Source organism: Epinephelus fuscoguttatus, linkage group LG23 (genome assembly GCF_011397635.1).
Source record: "Epinephelus fuscoguttatus linkage group LG23, E.fuscoguttatus.final_Chr_v1".
Lineage (NCBI taxonomy): Eukaryota > Metazoa > Chordata > Actinopteri > Perciformes > Serranidae > Epinephelus > Epinephelus fuscoguttatus.
The window spans coordinates 32496338-32515673 of NC_064774.1; the positions used below are offsets into that span (position 1 = coordinate 32496338).

Below are 19336 nucleotides of genomic sequence, written 5' to 3' on the forward strand. Positions count from 1 at the left end.
TGCCTGTCCCTCAGGGTCTACAAAACGTCTTCATTATTTATGACAAAAATAAAAATATTCCTGGCAGGTCAAATAAGTATCACTTAGTATTTCATAATGTTGGCATAATATTTCATCTTTTTGACTGACCACAAGTATTTTTTATTTTTGTTGTTCATCAACTTCACATCTGCTTTTTTTTCCTCTCTCTCTTCATTGTGGGAACAAGCATCCACAGAAAATGATGAAAGTTACTGTTACGTGAAGTCAGCCTCTAAACCACATAAGCTTTAGTTCCCTGGCCTGGATCAAACAGCTGATGGTGCATGCTGAGACTCAATAAAAGCTCCAGGAGGACAGAAGCAGCAGGGTGTCTTTATTTCTGTTGCTATAGCTTAACCAAGTCAGCATTCATGATACACAGAGACATACTGGGAAGCTACAGAAGCCTTCAACACTTACAGTACTAGTGACTGGAACAAACAACAATGAGGCAGAGGACTGAAACAAAGTCAAACAAACAGAAAAAAAAAAGAATTCAAGAAAAAAGATTTATGGCACTCATTTTTAGTTTATACTCAGAATAATATTGCTTTTAAAACACAACCTCTATCCATCATCGTTGTTGTTTTTATCACGTTATATTTTCACTGCATTTAAATATCAAATATATTCCTTTACTGATGTATTTACGTTATTGCTAACATTAAAACGTACCTAACATTAGAGATATATTAGTTACTTTGATAATAGTTTTGTTCAAAAGTACAAATTTTACAGAAAATAACAGTCCAAGTTTGGAAGGATATACTGAGGACGGGGTCGACTTCAGGACATGCACAAGGATCTGATAGGAGGGCAGGGTAAGGAGGGCTTAAGCGGGGGTCTCCCATTGGATGAGAGGAGCTGGAGGAGCTGTCACTCACACAGCCAGTCCCACATGCATTCTTCACTGGTACTTTAGACATCAGGTACAATCCTTTATTCATATTTAGTTATTTTTAAAGCTAGACTACTCTACTCCGATCCATAAATAGGAGCTTTACATGCCAACGGAGACACCTAGATGGGATGGCCATCAGCCAGTCAGAGTGCTGATTCACATCCCTCCCAGTGTTCAAATAAAAATGGCGAAGAGGTTGACAAAGACACATACAGTGAGTACATTACCCACACAGGCACACGCGCGCGCGCACACACACACACACACACACACACACACACACACACACACACACACAGTGATATTAAGGGTGGCAGACACACAGATAAATGATGCATAGCTACACACTCAGGTGGAGTGAGAAGACAGCCAAAGTCAAAAGTCCCATTCAGCAAATGGTGCTGTAAATTTATCAAGTATCGTACTGATTATGGTCTTTTCACAAGTACTAGTATCATCCAAGTCAGTGTGCCAATATCTGCGCTCATAAATAATTCTCTTAATTTTGTGATCAAAATGATGAAGCTCAATTCTGAGGCTGTTGTGTTAATGTTTTCTAATAAATAACAACTTCTGATCAACCCATATCAATTTCATGTTTAAGAAAACAACTTCCAGTCCCTCCCCCACACAAATTAGTCTTTCGGAGTATAGCGAAGGCCTGACCCGCCCTTCTCTACCTCTGATTGACTGGTACTTGTTGCCTTTGTTGGTTGGGTTGGTTAGGTTTAGGGAAGAGGAGTCGGATTGGTTACGGTGTGGGTCAGAATGTCAGGGTGACCTAATCAGGCCAGGTTATGCCTTTGCTTCAGAAACGCCAATTTGAAAATTTTATTTTAGTTTGAAGTCAGAATTTTTCACAATTACGTCTGCATCGTTTTGAATTCTCTTTAAAGTCAGAATTCTGACTTTAAACTTAGAAATCAATTGAAATACGTCAATTACATTTTTCACATTTGACCCTAATCATCCTCCGTACGTAAGTAATCAAAATCAGCAAGCCTATTGTTCTTTCTTTTCAATTTACAGACTTTAATGCTGCTAAATAGGAGCTTTCACTCTAGAGTGTTACAACATAAATAAATACATATTTTTCTATAAATACAAATCCAGTCTTTATGGGTAAAAGATTTAACCGTATGCTCATTGTTTGGGTATTGCATGTTGGTTTGTTGTGTTCAGTAAACCACACTATTTACTCCACTACTGTTATCTTTCAACATCGCTCACTTATAATAAAATGATGAGCCAATGTGCAGCTATACTTTGGTGTTGGGGCAATACAAATAATTAACTAACTAAATAAATAAATAAATAAATAAATAAAAACATGTTCCTGCCCTGAAACCCAAATCTGAGAGGGACTTTCTGTCAATTTGAATATGCAGCTTTCAACTTTTAATTACATTTGAATAATTCATCATCAGTGCCACACGTGAAAGCTGAAACTCACAGACGCCGTTCTTTCTAAGGACAAGAGTTACGTAACGATGTTATTTCTCTGACTGTCTTTTCATCTTCCCGTCACATCTCCACCTCTCCTTCTGCCTCGTCCATCTCCCCTCTCTCTGTCCCTTTTCTCCTTGCCTCATCCCTGTGCATTTCCACCTCCATTTTCCATCTATCCATTGTGTCCTGTTGGCTGGCAGGCCAGAGGCTGAGCAAGCGCTCTGTCACATTATCCTGCCGCTGAGTGAATTACTCTGCCTCCATTAGACTAACGAGAAAGCAGGAGGATGGGGAGAGAGAGAAGGGGAAAGGGGAGGGGCGAAGAGCAAGAGGGCTGAGTGGGGAGGAAGGGGAAGAGTGATGCGACTGAGAGATGGATTAGGAAGGATGGAAAGATGATAAAGAGGACCAAAGTTAGATGAGGTAGAAGGAGAAAGAGATGCGAGAGGGGGTGTAAAGGAAGGACAGAAAAGTAGAGGTCTTACACAAGAGTGAGAGGAGGAAGGCAGAGGAGGGAGTGAAGGATGAAAGGAAGAGAGCAAGAAAGACAGGAGGGTGGGTGGAGGTTGATTAGAGAGGAAGATGAAACAGGAGGAAGACTGAGAGGCGGAAAGCAGGGCAACAGGGCGGTGATGGAGGGAGAGGAACAGATGCAGGAGGACAGAGGGGATGGAGGGGGGACGGAGGATGGGGAAGGAGAAGAGAGGAGAGTGGTGGGCAGTTGGTGGAAAAATTGAATGAAGGAAAGAAACACTGACAGCAGAGATGTGAGGTGGAATAAAAGGAGGGAGATGGACAGAAATAAAAGATAAACGACAGGACAGAGCAATAAAGCAGTGAGGACTGTAATGACAGAGAGGGAGATATGTTAATGAAATACATCACAGCTGTACATGACAGGATGACACACACATCTACCACAACACATACACACACATACTCACATATTTCAGTGCAGTTGTTCAGTATCGTAATGGCTCCTGAACAGGGCCATAGCTAAGATTCTAAAAGGACTAAGGGCATAAATTCAACTCCCCCCCTCCCCCCCCCAATACTGATCACATGAGCTCAGTAACCTCATAGCTCCGGCCCTACTCTCGCTTCCACACAAACACACAAACATGTACAGACATACACATTATACTGTATATATTTAAAGGGTTAACTTTAGCTTTCTGAAGGACAAATGAGTCTGAAGAGAAGGTTGCTAAAATCCAAGATATCCCTTTAGTTAGACAACCATCTTCCCTTCCTCAAGCAACTGATTCACTCTCATTGTTATGTAAGGATTTGTCAAAATGTCGAACAAATATACTAAAAACCATCATTTGACAAAGGAAATAGTATTACAGGTAGATATTACATTATAATGAGCATACTGAAATGGATATAATTTAGGGTTTTGGTACAGGATACTGTACAGCATTGAGAGGTACTGCACGACACTGAAGGGTACTGTTGGGAACCTTAGGGTACTGTGGGGTACAGTAAGGTACTGTAGGACATTGTAGAGTACTGTTGGGTACCTTAGGATACAGTAGGGTACCTTGGGGTACAGTAGGCTACTGTTGGGTATCTCAGGGTACAGTAGGGTACCTTGGGGTACAGGACACTGCAGGGTACTGTAGGGTACAATAGGGTACTGTAGAACACTGTAGGGTAACTTAAGGGTTTTTTTGGGGAGTTTTTCCTTATCCGCTGTGAGGGTCCAAAGGACAGAGGGATGTCGTATGCTGTAAAGCCCTGTGAGGCAAACTGTGATTTGTGATATTGGGCTTTATAAATAAAATTGATTAATTGAATTGATAGGGTACAGTAGGGTACTGTAGGACACTTTATGGTACTTCTGGGTACCTTAGCATACCATAGGCTACAGTAGGGTACTGTTGAGTACTGTAGGGTACTGTAGGACACTGTTGGGTACTGCCATTGTATTATTCTGAAGGCTACCAGCAAATTACGCCAAGGTAAGACATTTTTAAAATGCCATATTTAGTGGCTTTAAAATGAGACTAACTTGAAAAAAGAAATGACATCATCTTCTACTTGCAAATGAGAAGTTGAGTCAATAAGCAGTGAAGCACACCCTTGCTCAATTCAACACACTCAGCCATTTTGCTACTATAGTCTCACTTGGTCTAGCATGACCACTAGCTTATAGTGGTTAATGTTAATAGATTTAAGAGTAGAGCTGCAACGATGAATCCATTAGTGGACTATTTTCTTCATAGATTAATCATTTAAGTCACTTTCTAGGCAAAAATGCCAAAACTTGATGGTTCAAGATTCTCTGCTTTTCTTTAAGTACATTGAATATTTGGGGTTTGGGACAGGTAATCAGACAAAACTACTTTGTACTGCAAGATACCAAATTTTGTTTTGTAGACCAAATAATGAATCGATTTATTGAGAAATTAAACATTAAAATACTTTACCCACAAAATCAAAATTTGGAAGTCATAATGGAAGTGAGGGGGTTCCGAGTTAAACAACAGCAGGACTATATTTAAAAAATCTGTTTGCAACAAGTAGCCTGCCTCGGCAAGGGTGTGCATTTGAATTCTGCCCCTGTTTTCCACTGAGTTAACCTGGAGCATTCCTCATCTGTGCATAAGACTTTTTAAGTGGAAGTACTGAGCATACGACTGGATAAATGAGACTTCGATTATACTGCACAAGTTCTGTGAGTGTTTGTAAACTAAAGTTTTGATAAAAATTTGCTGTTGTTAAACGCTGCCCCCATTTGCTCCATTTCATACAGATTTTTTTTCTTCTGCTTTTGGATTCTTTGTTCACTGTGGAGGCATCTGAGAAAAATGTTTTCTTCATGAATTCAGTGTGAGTGACTGATACACAAATGATCATTTTCTGGATGAAGTATTCCTTTAAGTTCTGCTTAATATAGTATTGTTTTTATTGTTGACACCACTGACTTTATGACACAATGCAGTTGTACTCCTGTTGTACCATTTGCTGTTATCCCGCAGTTATCTCGTGTCCAAGTGGCAGCTGTTAAGCAGATTACCCGCAGATTGCCTTTGCAAATGTGATGCATTTGCAGGGATACTGAATCACATTTTGATTGTTTGTATTTTGCATTATCAGCAGACATTTTTAGTTTCTCTGCTCACTTCCTGCACCCTATTTCTGTCTCACTACGCTGATATGCAAATAAGACAGTTGAAACAGGCCATTAACATTAACATGACTTGTTTCTGTTTTTGTTCAACCGTCAAGCAGATTTAGAGTGATCTTCTGAAATGTAAATTAGGCACCAATCAGTTGGGCTGAATGTCATACACCATCCAAAGTACAAATAAAAGATCTAACTTACAAACCGACATGTCACATCAAACTAGCATAAAGTGGTTTTCTCAGTACAGAGAGAAATGTAGTCTAATGTTTCCATGGCGCCTTTTCACACAGAAACACAGTGATTTAACCCAGCTTATGGCTTTACCACGAGTAACAGACAAGACAAAGTGAAGCTGAATACGACAGGTTATGAGAATAGTGGTCATAGTAATGAACAAGAACAAGACTGAAAGGCCTCGACAAAAAGAAACAGTGTTGTTGAGTCCAAAAACACAAAACCCTGATATGTAAAGAAGGAATCCTCAGAAAACAAAAGATGAGTTTATGATATCAACACAAAGACAAGTGAGTCAACAGTAAACCAGCAGTGGTGCAGTGTCATGGGCCTGTCGATTTGAGTGTAACTGGGGGCTTTCAAACCACACACGCTCTCTCTCTCTCTCTCTCTCTCTCTCTCTCTCTCTCTCTCACACACACACACACACACACACACACACACACACACGCCAGAGGTAATGACACATCTTTGACATTTCTAAAATTCCTCCATATTGATGACAACTTCCCTCCATAGCCATTAATTTCCACAGGGACACAGAAATTCAGAAAAACAACACATTAATAAATAGTATAAATAATACAAATGAAGATCAGCAGTGCCTGTGTTTGTGTGTGAAGTAAAACAAAAAACAAAAGTTTGAATGAAGTTAGACTTCACTGAGGGGGCTATGGAGGAAAATGGCCACAGCTTGTTCTCTCTGCCTCCCCCCTCCCTGTCATTCTCTCATCTCTCTGCTGAGGCTCTTAGAGGTCAGTGCAGCGCTCCTGCTTGCTGTAATGGTCAAACTGGCTCTTCCAGTGCATCATGTAGGAGGACCAGCGGTGGAACTCCACCTTCCACTGACGCTCTGCCTCGTCTATGTTGTCTGAAAGAAGGGACACAGAGACACAGTGGAAAGAGTGGTTAGCAGCTGAGCTTTTACGCTTTACTGAAGCTGTTGTTGGGCTTTACACTAATGCTGTCCTGCTGCTTATGTCACGGTCACAGGTTGTTATTTGTGTTTTGTTTGGTTGCTAACCTAAAGAGGATGGGTCTTACGTAATAAAGGCCACTCTGAGGGCAGACACCAGGGGCGAGAGACGAGATTTGAGCGCACGAGAGTGCAGAGGATAGCAAACTTTTGTGATTGATAATGAAAAAGGGTGGATACGGAGTGTACAGTATAATAGGAAACTGGAATGCAATGACTTTAGACGCAATCCTGATGAAGGCAAGATAGTCAAAAATGTTTGATGAATAAGGCCTGGTGTACTGGAAAGGAGTCCCTCAACAGTTTAGTCAGCACTTTGATAAGTGTGTTCTCAAAGTTAGAAAAAGGCATTTAAAGGGGACCTATTATCCTTTTCCTTTATTTCCTGCCATATGGTGTTACAATTTCAGATATTGGTATTAAATGTAATCATAGTTTCATATAATGAGGGAAACATATGTAAAAGTGATCCCTGTGAATAAAAGCCTACAGCTTCACACCGTTCTGATTAGTCTGTTTCCAACATTTTTACTACTTTTGCAATACAGCCTAGCTGACGTCAGATCATGGTGGATTTCTTTATATGGTTATCTGCTTCAATTGTTCACATGCAGTAGCCTACACAGCTACATGTAGCTACATGCTAACGTCAGGGAAACATAATCTTGGTTGCTGTTGGTGTTTTCAGGTCATTCTTCTGCAAGAACAGGTCTGGTTGTGTCTAGAAGCTTTTATTGGTGATTTTTAACAGGATAAAGTGCTGCTATTCAAAATCATTCACTGGCTGTGAGCACACTTTTGCATGTAGCTACATGCTAACATCAGGGAATAATGTCAGCTTGGTTGCCATTGTTATTAATTTCTCCCTGATTACGGATCATTATCTTTCTGGAACATGTCTGGTGTGAAGCTTTTATTGGTTATTTTTCACAGTACAAAATTGCAGCTACTTTGTGTTACAGTCATTCCCTGGCTGCAAGTATACAACTACATGTAGATGCAATGTCAGGAAGACATGTAGTCTTGGTTGCTGTTGTTGTTAATTACTCTCCGATTTTGGATCATAATTCTACAGGAACAGGTCCGTTTGTGTCGAGAAGCTTTTACTGGTGATTTTTAATGGGAGAAAGTGCTACAATACATAGTCATTCATCGGCTGCGAGCACACTGTTGCATGTAGCTATATGCTAACGTCGAGGAAACGTAATCTTGGTTTCTGTTGTTAAATTCTTTCTGATTTACTGCCTAGTTGTGTTTAGAGACTTTTACGGGTGATTTTTCACAGTCTAAAATGCAGCTGCTATTCTCCATTACAGTCATTACCCCAGGAAGGAGACACTGAGATACTGAACACCTGGAAATGCTGACCAATCGGAGGAGACTGGGCTTTCATGGGTGGGGGGCTTTAAGAGACAGGAGCTTCTCAGATTGAGGGTGAATGCAGGTGTTCCAGCACAGATAGCATGTTTTTTTTTTTTTTTTTTAGCAATAAGGCATGTAAACATGTTCTAGCAATAACCCAAAAAACAAGTATGAATGTGAAAATGAGCATAATAGGTCGTCTTTAATATGAAACATTAGAACAGATGTCGTGTGTAGCAGAAGCAGTGTTTAGATGTAGTGTTTACCAGTGATGTTGAGGAGGCGTGGCAGGAAGCGGTTCCAGAAAGCACACATCTGGTTCCTCAGACCTTTGTGGACCTTCAGTGGCTCAGTGTTGAGTCCGACATGTTTCTGCTCGCTGACGGTGAACAGAGGCCAACGCCTCTTGCTCTCTACCAGCCCATCATGGTTCACATTGGGATTTCTGATATGGAGGAAGACAAGGTGGAGGTAAACGAAAAGAAACAAGAAGGGATATTACAATTAAAAAAAAAAGATTTTCAACATTATTTCTGCACTCAGTTGCCAGTGTTTTAGGTTCACTCACCTAAAACAAAGGCAGTCTGATACAACAGCCAATCAACATCGGTACTGGCAAACACTGATTGTTTAATTTAGCACGGCATGACACAAAGCTAACCCATACTGTTCAGTGGAAAATGTGGCTGACTGGGGGCACATTATCTTGATATTACACCAGAAACCAGCTGCACCAGCTAATTAATTCAAACTTAGCCTAATTCTAATGTAAGTCTTTACTAACTTACTAAATCAAAACCACACACAAACTAGTTCTTACACAGAGATAAGCTTTTACTAAACATTAGCACCCAGTCAGCTGTAACTGGGCTAACTGACAAAGCTAACGTTACCTTGCTAATATCTGACCTGTTTAGAGTGACGTTTGACAGAGCTTGTATAGAATACAGTCAACATATCTGACCTGAAACTTGATAAATGCCATTTAAAAAAGATTAACACTACATTTCACTAAACTAAAACAACATACTGTAACTCAAAGCAGATTGTGGATACCCGACATGAGCCCTATGAGAACCAATTAGTTGGGTCGGGTTCAGATAAGTATTTACAAATGGTGTTCACTTTTGGGTCAGGTTTGGCCTTTGATGGACCTACTGTCTGTGTTGGGCTTCTTCTGGTTCAGTGCAGAGGTTTGGTATTTACTAGGGGTGGGAATCATCAGAGGCTCCAAGATACGATATTACCATTATATTATATATTACATATACTATACTATATTATATATAATACTTTAGTCATGATACAATATCATTGCGATTTTAAACATGTGTACACATGAGTATTGTGATGACATACATTGTGATTGCAATTCATTACCTTTTTTCAACTGTAAATTATGTCCCTGAAGGAAAACTTTGTCAACATCTGTATTATCTCATAAGATAAAGTTTTCAATCATTTCATTTCCAGCAAAATGTATGTAGTGGACTAAAAAAAAACTATTGATTTTATTGTTATGGTAGGCTACCTAAAGTTTAATTTGTATTTGTAATATTAATGATCTTTTCAAATCTTTTCCAACCACCTCTATTATTTATAGAACAACAAATGAACGCAACATAAAGGCTTTTTAAGGTGGTAAATATTCATATCAGTTAATGTTATCTGGCTAATGATGGAGGACATCAAACAAATCATGTCATCATTGGTGTACTGACTTGAGACATTCCAAGCCACACTTTAAAGGATAACTTCGGTGTTTTTCAACCTGGGCCCTATTTCCCCATGTGTATGTGTGCGTTTGATTCATAGGTACAACTCGTTTTAAAATTGGTTCAGTATTGAGGGAGGCGGATGCAGCCGGGAGCCGCGAAACGAGCTAAAACGGTAATGGGGGCAAATGCGTCCTGTAAAAGTTTGTGCATTGAAAGTGCTTTTTTTCCGCCACTGACCGGTTCAGATCACCAGTGCTATCTCTGTAAATAGCATACTAAGTGTTTCCCTTACCTCTGGGCTATGTGTGAAGTCATCTCGCGAGAGCTTTGTTTGTTGCTGGAAGAAAACAGAGGAGCCATGCTGAGCGCTGCTCAGAGTGGCGCTGGTTGTCCCGGAGTACAGTTGAGAGTTTTACTGCATTGATTAAAAACAATGGTTCGTGTTTGTGCTTATGCGAATTGCAAGAACAGGATGTCACGCAACACCCCGTACAACTTTCATAGGCTGCCTTTGTCAGACGGCGAGATGCTGAAGTTGTGGCTAGTTGTGCGACAAATGGATGCTAACACTCCTGTCCAGACACTGCGCCTTGCAGACCATCGGGTCTGCAGTGCTCACTTCTCCCAAGATGACTACTGCCAGCCGAAGAAGAGAAGACATCCAATCCCTAAACACCTCTTCCTCAAGAAAATGGCTGTCCCACGAGTAGAGAGCTACAGAAACAGTGGAGCAAAGCTCTCGCGAGATGACTTCACACACAGCCCAGAGGTAAGGGAAACGCTTAGTATGCTATTTACAGAGATAGCACTGACGATCTGAACCGGTCAGTGGCGAAAAAAAGCACTTCTAATGTGCAAACTTATACGGGATGCATTTTTACCGTTTTAGCTCGTTTCGCGGCTCCCAGTTACATCCGCCTCCCTCAACTTATAACAACTTATACATTGGAAGGCATAAAAACAGCAGGGGAATGTCATAAACTGACTTTATATGCCAACGATATGATTTTATATATCATAAACTTGAAAAATAATTATCAGAACTTCTGCAAATCAGTGACCCTGTCTGCAGAGAATTGAAAAAGGATACTTATGGCAATGGGACAAAGATAGAATTAAAAACCTGGGAACTGTGATACCAAAGGATGTTAAATTATTATACCAATATAACTATTACTGCCTAGAAGTACAAATTAGGTAAGATCTGAATAAATGGAGAACTGTTACACTTTCGTTGGGTAGTGGAATAGATGCAATTAAAATGATGGTACTCCCCCGCCTTTTGGTTTTATTTCAGACAATACCCCTGTATCTAGGTGCAAGTCATTTCAAGAACTGGGACAAAATGATGAGTGCATTCTTCTGGGACGATAAAAAAATCAAGAGTTAAAATAAAAATACTGAAACTGGCTAAGGAGAAGGGGGACTTGCTCTGCCTAGTTTAAAGCATTACTATCATGCAGCTCAAATGCAAACAAGACGTACTTGGCTAAATTATAACTCTGTTGCAGGGTGGAGGTCAATACTGCGCCTAAATAAAAACAGTTCCCTTTTGTACAGTGTATCAACGAAGGATACAAATACCTGAAAGCACCCTAATCAGAAATACTCTGGAAAAAATTTAAGAGAAATTGTGAAGTAGGAGAAGATTTAATAGCACCGAGAGAGAAAGAGGAAGACCCTGATTTTACCCCAAATAAACATGACTCTGCTTTCTGGGCAAATAAGGGACTGGCTTTATTTAGACAAAGTCTAAATGAAAATGGAATAATGTTATTTAAATCTCTAAGGTAACTCTACCATTTACCACACTCCTACTTCTTCCGCTATCTCCAAATAAGAAGTTACATTCAAAATTGTACAATAGGAGAGAGGACCAGCAATGATCCTTACTCTTTGGTGCAATTCCTGGTAAAGATTTATACTTAGGATTTGTTCAATAAATATATCAGATGGAGTACTTCACTTATAAATGAGGGAGGATTTGAAACTGTTTGAAAAAAAGATGGTCTAAATGGTCAAATTACTATCATATAGTAGTAAATACTATCATACAGTGGAGCACTTGTTTACTCTTCTTGTATTTGAAATTTATGTATTTATATTTTGCGAGTGTGTGCGGTTAACTTTTTTCTTTCTCTTTTCTTTTATTAATTATTAGCCTTATGTTGCTGCACAGGAAGGTTGAAAGAAGAAAAATTGATTATAACCATGAAATAGAGTAGGCACAACCTTGAATATGAAATGAAATCAAAGATATTTTTCAATGACACCAAAATTATTATAACATACTTTACATTTCAAATGTGTACCATAACTGTTGTTGTTATCCACTTCTGTTTATCATGGTATATCAATAGTCTGTTATTCTCATGTATCACTGAGTGACAGACCTATTCACATAATTTTTCACTTAAAAAAAAAAAAATGTCACCAGTACATGACCTTCATACATGAAATAATATGATGACAATAAAAAAAAGCACTAAATAAAACTTATGATGCTAGCATGAGTTGACTTCCTGTTAACATAGTTGATTTCTCTTGATTGATTGATTAATTATTTATCTTGAACAAATGTTATCAATGTGTAATCAAAATGTAAAATAAATCTTAAGTTCAAGAGGGAACAGAAAGAAGCACATGCTTATCTAGTTCTGCCCCTTCTTTACAATATTCTGACCTAACAAAATAAACTCACAAACCTAAAATACAAATTAAAGTAATAGAAACTTAACAAATACCAAAAAACGTACATCAAAACAATTATATAATTAAAACTCCTCATTTTTATACCTATCAATTCATATTTTCTTATATCTGTCTTTAAACTGCACAAGGTTCTTGCTACTTTGAGTTTCCTCATCTAAGGCATTCCAAACGGTAACTCCACAAACAGAAACACAAAAACTTTTCAGAGTAGTCCGAACACAAGGTTGTTTTAAATTAAATTTGCCTCGTAAATCATAATTTACTTAATTTTTAATTAAACAGGTGTGCGGCACACCCAGCACACACCTGATTAATCACTTAATCCAGTAGTATAGGACAGGGAAGACTCATGCCTACTTCCTTTCAGGAAGTAGTGGAGCTGGTGCACAGAGCCTATTCAGAGGCTGTGTTTTTATAAACAGTAGATTTGTATGCTCACAATACCCAACATGATTTATTATCCTTATTGCTTTTTTTGTAATATACAAATCTTCTGTAGGGAGCTCTTATACGTATTTCCCCATAATTTACACATTTCTGAAGCCTTTGGTAGCTGAGGCAATTCCTAAGTTTTAATTGTGCAACCTGATTTTGTAAACGATGAGTTTGAAATTATCTAATAGTCACTGACAATTTAGGAAAGACTTAAACTAAGTAATGAATTCATAAATAGTTGGTGTAACCTAATCCAGATTTTTTCTCGAAGTTTAACAAAATAAAAATTTCTGTGCTCAAGTTGAAGAGAAACAGCTCACTATATGGCTGTTTTATTGTAAGCCAGGCATCAGCAATGTGCTGTTACTGCAGCAGGGCCATTACTCACTCGCTAAGACAGAAGAAAAAGACACTACACTGTCCAGACATAATTAGATTAGGAGCATTCATTATTTTTAAATCGTGGAGAGACAGATGTAATTTATTCAAAGTAATGTTAGGATGGAAGTTACATTTTGATACAGACAAAATGTCTGGAAAAAGTGGTTGTTTTAATCACTGTGGAGCATGCATTTGGTAAATGTCTCTGATCAAAATAATTTGATCACAAAAGAAGAGATGCTGTCAGCAACCATCTGACTGGGCTCAGCAAATGAGGTTCACTTTGCCTCTTAAACATCTACCTGTTAAGGTACTGTGAGGAACTAACACTGGGAGAGGAACCGAGGCCAAGCCAGAGTCTTCTAGCACAAATTACAGCTGAGGCTGAAGGGAATGTCATTAGTTTTGGAAAATATTGGGTTCGAATCCAGCCTGTGGCCCTTTGCTGCATGTCGTCCCCCCTCTCCCCCCCCCCTTCACACTTAACTATCCTGTCCATTAAAGGCAAAAAATACCCCCAAAAAAATCTTAAAAAAAGAAAAGAAAAAAGAATCGGCCACCAGGCTTTTTCTTATTTTGCACAATGATTGAATATTAAATACACTGAAAAGTATGCTATTTCATGTCTCCATCTGCTGGTGGGCCATAACGATAAGAGTATGCATGCATAATATGATGCTGATTCCACAACAGAAGAGACTTTATGATCGCTGAAATTAAGTGGGGAAAAAAGTGGATATATCAATATTGGTTATTGGTTATTACATATCGGCATATTGGATATTGGCGAAAAAAAACCCCCAATATTGTGCATCCCTACTTTCAATATGAATGTAGAGCCAAACCATGATGTTTTATTCTAAACCTAACTACAGTCTCATATGAGGAAAATGTATGTGTGGACTGATGTTTGCTTTGCAGTAACCAGACTGTGCAACTTCTGGTCTGCTCTGTGACTGACCACCTCATCTCCTCTGTAGCTAAGCAACCTAATCAAGATGGACTGGTCTGTCCTCTCTGCTGTACTTTCTCTCTGCTGCTCATTAGAGTTCATAAGGTCAGAGCAGATTCATTTTTCTGTCTGTGATGCCTCACCCAGTTCGTGCAAAGTTGGCCCAGTACTTCATCATGCGTTGGCTCAGTTTCTCCTCCTCTTGGGTGTAGTTGAGCCTCTTCTCCAGTGGCAGGCCAAAGACAAACTCAATCTCATAGCCGTGGATCACACCCATCCACTCGGGCCAGGCCAGGTTGGACGCTCGATGGTCGAACAGGTAGAGATAGATCCCTCCTTGGGGAGCAGAGAGACAAAAGGTGGAGTGGTTATTTGGGGAAGTGTGTTTGAAATTAAGAAAGACATGACAGATGTTTCCATTTGATGGAATGGTGCAGCCATAAACACACAGAGTATTTGGTTTGAATATTTCATATAGCCCAGCCGTTCTCAAACTGTGGTGTAAAACCCCCCCAAAACATTCTGCGATCAATCATCTGATCCACTTTGTCAATACATAATGTGTTTGTTACTCTGTTCATGAGGACAGATATTTATCATTTCTTTCATTATTTAGAAATAATGGTGAATTATTTTGAGAATATATGAAAAATTTTTTCACAAATTTTGATTTTGATTTATCTTAGATCCTCTGAGGGCTGGGATGGCCCTGGTGGTAAGGTTGTAAAAGTATCGATAGTTTGATATGTTTTTGACAGCATGTGTTTACAAATGATACAATCTACGTTAATTACACATTCAATAGTACTGAAAGTACTGAAGCTATAAAAAACTGATCTAGAATCAGATTTTCAACTCAGGGCTGCACAGATGAAAATGAGAGGAAAGAACATCAACTGGTCCTCAACCTGTGTTTCTTTCAAGCAGTGAACTCACCACGACTGAAGGTGTGTGTGCAGTGATCCTTTCGATACCAGCACTGTGTGCAGATTGTGAATTAAAAAAAATCTATTTTGTGTGCCTTGTACTTTTTTTCCTCTTTGCATGGTACTGAAAGAGGTATCGAGTATCATTTTATGCTAGTATTGTAGTATAATAATAGTATTGTATCAAAGTTTAAATGTAAATTATGTAAGATTGTTGGTTACAGTTTTTAATTACACTAACCAGTGAAAATGAAAGTAAAACCCAACCCCAGATTCACTCTCATTTCGCCTAACTATTGTTTTTTTTCTGTGCTGTGTCTCTTGAATGCCTGCTGCTTACAGTCTGACACCTCATTGCTATTTTTTAAACAAAGTCCCGACCTAACCTGAGCGCTATGGGAGTACACACCTATATATGTCCTAAACAGAAAATAAAAAAATACAGACAGACTGCAGAATCTTTGCAAAAAAAAATACATGCTACACATTTCTAGGTGGACATAAATGATAAAATGAGAGGGATTACTACATTGTTTTTTAGGAAAATCCTGCACAGTATGCCTTTCAAATTCTGGTATCATGACAACATTACCTGGTGGTTCCCCGTTATATATCAAATAACAGTTAGCTTTTGGGGCAATATGAGCAATCAGACAACCAGGATCCCAAGTTTGACAACATAATCTAAAAATAGAGAAGTGTAATAGAAATGCAGCCTAAGTCCTGCATTAGTCTTAGACTGCAGTGTAGACTGTAGGCACACACTAGCAGGTAAGTTAGTAGGCATTGTAGGTCGAACCTGAGAGAGTTCTTCCAAATATACTAGACATGTACAGCAGACAGTTTGTTTTAACCTCTTATAGGGACCGTTCCCCCCAAAATCCCAAATACCTATTGTTCCTCTTACCTGTAGTGCTATTTATTGGTCTAGATATTTTAGTGTGAGTTGCCAAGCATTGGAGATATTGGCTGTAGAGATGTCTACCTGCATTTACTCATTGACAAGAGGCTTGTGATCAGACAGAGCAAGATGTATACATTAATGGCATCTCCCTTGGCCAAGCTGTGATGTTAACTAGCTCAGTAGTGCTAGGTAAGCTATCAACAGAAACATGCTTCCTCCTTCGCAGTAATGTGGTTGGCAGGTGTAGTTTGGTAGAAAGAAAATAGTTCCTACATGAAACTGCTCACAACAAGGTGTGTGGATTATCTTGAGTAACCGGGTCATGAATTGTGCAAAGAGACATTTCTGTTTATCATATGTGTTTTTTGGTGCTGTGAACACCACAAGCCGAGTGCCATCTAGTTCTATCATACTGGAGAGTAGGCAGACATCTCTACGGCCGATATCTCCAACACTCTGGAACTCACACCAGAACTATGTAGACTGGGGTGTCGGTGGCTTAGTGGATAGAGCAAGCACCCCATGTCCAAAGGCTTCAGTCTCGCTGCAGCAGCCCAGGCTAGTCTCCAGCCTGCAGCCCTTTGCTGCATGTCATTCCCTCTCTCTCTCCTCCTCTCCCCCCTCACACTCAAGTGTCCTATCAATAAAAGGCAAAATGCCCAAAAAAATTATTTTTGAAAAAAAAAACCAAAAACAAAAAACAACTGCCTAGACTGATGTATATATATATATATATATATATATATATATATATGTATTTGTTTCAACAGCAGAACACAGTTGGTGTTTGGCTCTAGACTCTGACTAGACTCCAGCCCTTTTTGCTCCCCACAGATATGTTTACTTTGGATATTGGGGAGTGATGATTAAATATTTCCCCCCTTAGCTGGAGCCTGCAGTTGGATGCTGGGGTGGAGGTGGAGTTGAAAGAGTGAGCAACAGTACTGATGCAGGTCAGCAGCGGCACTGACAAGGCCTTAAATAGACCGTCAAATTGAGAGGGTGTGTTTGGTAGATGACATATGGAGAGTGACACATGGTGTGTGTATGAATAAACGGACCTTTGACCACCAAATTCTAATCAATTGACCTTTCAGTCCAAGTGGATGTTTGTGCCAAGTTTGAAGAAATTTTCTCAAGGTGTTCTTGACATACAGTATGACATTCACAAGAAGGAGATGTAAGCAAGGAGACAGTGACCTTGACCTTTGACAACCAATCTAATCAGTACATCCTTGACTCAAAGAGGATGTTTGTGCCTAATTTGAAACAAGTCCTTCAAGGTATTCTAGAAAGATCATGTTTATGAGAATAAGACAGTCCAGGTCACTGACATTTGCCTTTGACATACGACCACCAACATCTAGTTTGTTCATTGTTAAGTCCACATGGACGTTTGTGCTAAATTTGAAGAAGTTCCCGGAAGACATTCTTAAGATATTGCATTCACAAGAATGGCGCATACAACGGACAGACAACTTGAAAACATAATGCCCTTGGCCACGGCCAAAACTGGTGTGGAGGCTTAAAGAAAAAATCCTTCCAATCACAGTGTGCCAGATGTAGTCTGGCTTTGTGAGGAAAGGAGTGCTAGAGTTGGTGACACACAAGTCCCACTGATGCATCAGAACTACACTGCTGACAACTGTGTGAAATGGAACACATTCACATACACTTACCTTGTGAGTTTCCTCCACTGTTCATCACTCCTCCCATGTTAGCCTTGAGGGCGTTGTGCTGGGCGTAGGTGCGGGCAAAGTGGGCCAGCGGGCAGATGACGTTATGGTCGCCCACGATGTCGTCCAACGCTTCGCGGTTCTTCACCCCATTATTCTCATCCATCCAGTCAGTATATTGCAGCACCACCGCCTCCAGGCCAATATCATTAGCATGTGGCACACTCAGCTTGACACCTGGCATAGTGAGGTTTAACGTTAGGATGCATTTCTAATCATGTTTAGAGGTATGCTGTGATTGTGATATTGTCAAGTAGAATCATAGCTGTAATTGTTATAGTTGAATTTGATAATGGGGATTTCTATAATTCTCTTAGATAAGTCACATTAACAGAATGATAATGGAAAACAGTCAAATTCTACAAACAGTATGAGAAAAGAATTTGCAGTATTATTTGTGCCTCTATCCATTCTTTCCGTCTGAGTGAACTTCACCTTCCAGGAAGTCGTCTCTGGAGATGAGGCTCTCGTTGTCCTTGCTGAAGCCTGGAGCTCCGTACAACAGGAAGTAGGAGCCCTCGTCCTGATTGACCCCGAGCAGGATCTGAGTGTCTTTGAAATTGCCTGAGTTGAGCATGGCCTCAGGAGTGTCGGGCAGGACCTCGCCATCCACAACGGGGACAAATGAGAAGCGGAAGAGGGCTGACCACGGCAAGACCTGCTCAGAACAGGATGACAACCTCAATGTGACACTGAGTTGATCTGACTGACTGTGAAAAATCACATACACACATAAAACAAACACATAAAAGACCAGATATCACATGACTGATCTGGTGAAAAAATACCCAGTAAACTCCAGGCTAGCAGACCAATTCACTTATCTCTACAGTATGCTGCATAGTCTGGTAGATGTGCTGCACCACAGCACATCTGGTATGTGCCATAAGTCTCATCATATGATACACCGCTGCAGACCCAGAGTGTTTTGGACCTCTAAAATGAGTGTAGCAACTCCTGGCTGACAAGACCTTAAAGTAACCTCTGAGGAAATGCATTTAAATCCTGAAATCCAGTGGTGCCTCAAAGAGGGTGCTGGGGGTAGGGTCATGACCACCCTAATGCAACTGCTGGCCCCCTCCACCGGCGAAAATAATTGAAAGCTGAAATTACAGTACTTAAGAGGCTGTGGAGTGCTCACTTTTCAGGTTAGTGCAAAGGTAGCCGTACCTTATGAATCTAGACAACCTTGCACCCATTGGTATCAACCATGTTGGCATAGCTTGTCAGGAAGGGGGTTAAATAATGCTCCAAATTTGCACTACATTTTGGCGAGGCAACAAGTGGCATGGAGATTTTCAAAGGGATCCCTTAAACTCTTACCCCAAGATATCTGAATGAAAATGGGTACCCACGAGTCTCCCCTAAACTTAAGAAGGTTTGTTTCCAATAAATGTTGGGTTCTTAAATCAATGTGCTCCTTCAAATTAAATCTGTATATTTGTCTTTTGAAGGTAAAGAACAACCAGCCTATTTGAAAAACAGTGAATCAC

At 39.8% G+C, this 19336-nt stretch overlaps 1 protein-coding gene across 1 annotated transcript in view; it reads right to left on the bottom strand.

Annotated features, from left to right (window-relative positions):
• Positions 1-334: 334 nt before the first annotated feature.
• ache (acetylcholinesterase) overlaps positions 335-19336 on the bottom strand; it is a 48026-nt gene continuing 29024 nt past the window's right edge. Inside the window, exons 5-9 of the mRNA XM_049568838.1 lie at positions 18279-18501; positions 17787-18020; positions 14421-14613; positions 8346-8524; positions 335-6612 (exon numbers count right to left, since the gene is read on the bottom strand). Of these exons, the coding sequence (XP_049424795.1) occupies positions 6491-6612; positions 8346-8524; positions 14421-14613; positions 17787-18020; positions 18279-18501 (951 nt within the window). The 3' untranslated portion in view covers positions 335-6490. The remainder of the gene's footprint in view (positions 6613-8345; positions 8525-14420; positions 14614-17786; positions 18021-18278; positions 18502-19336) is intronic.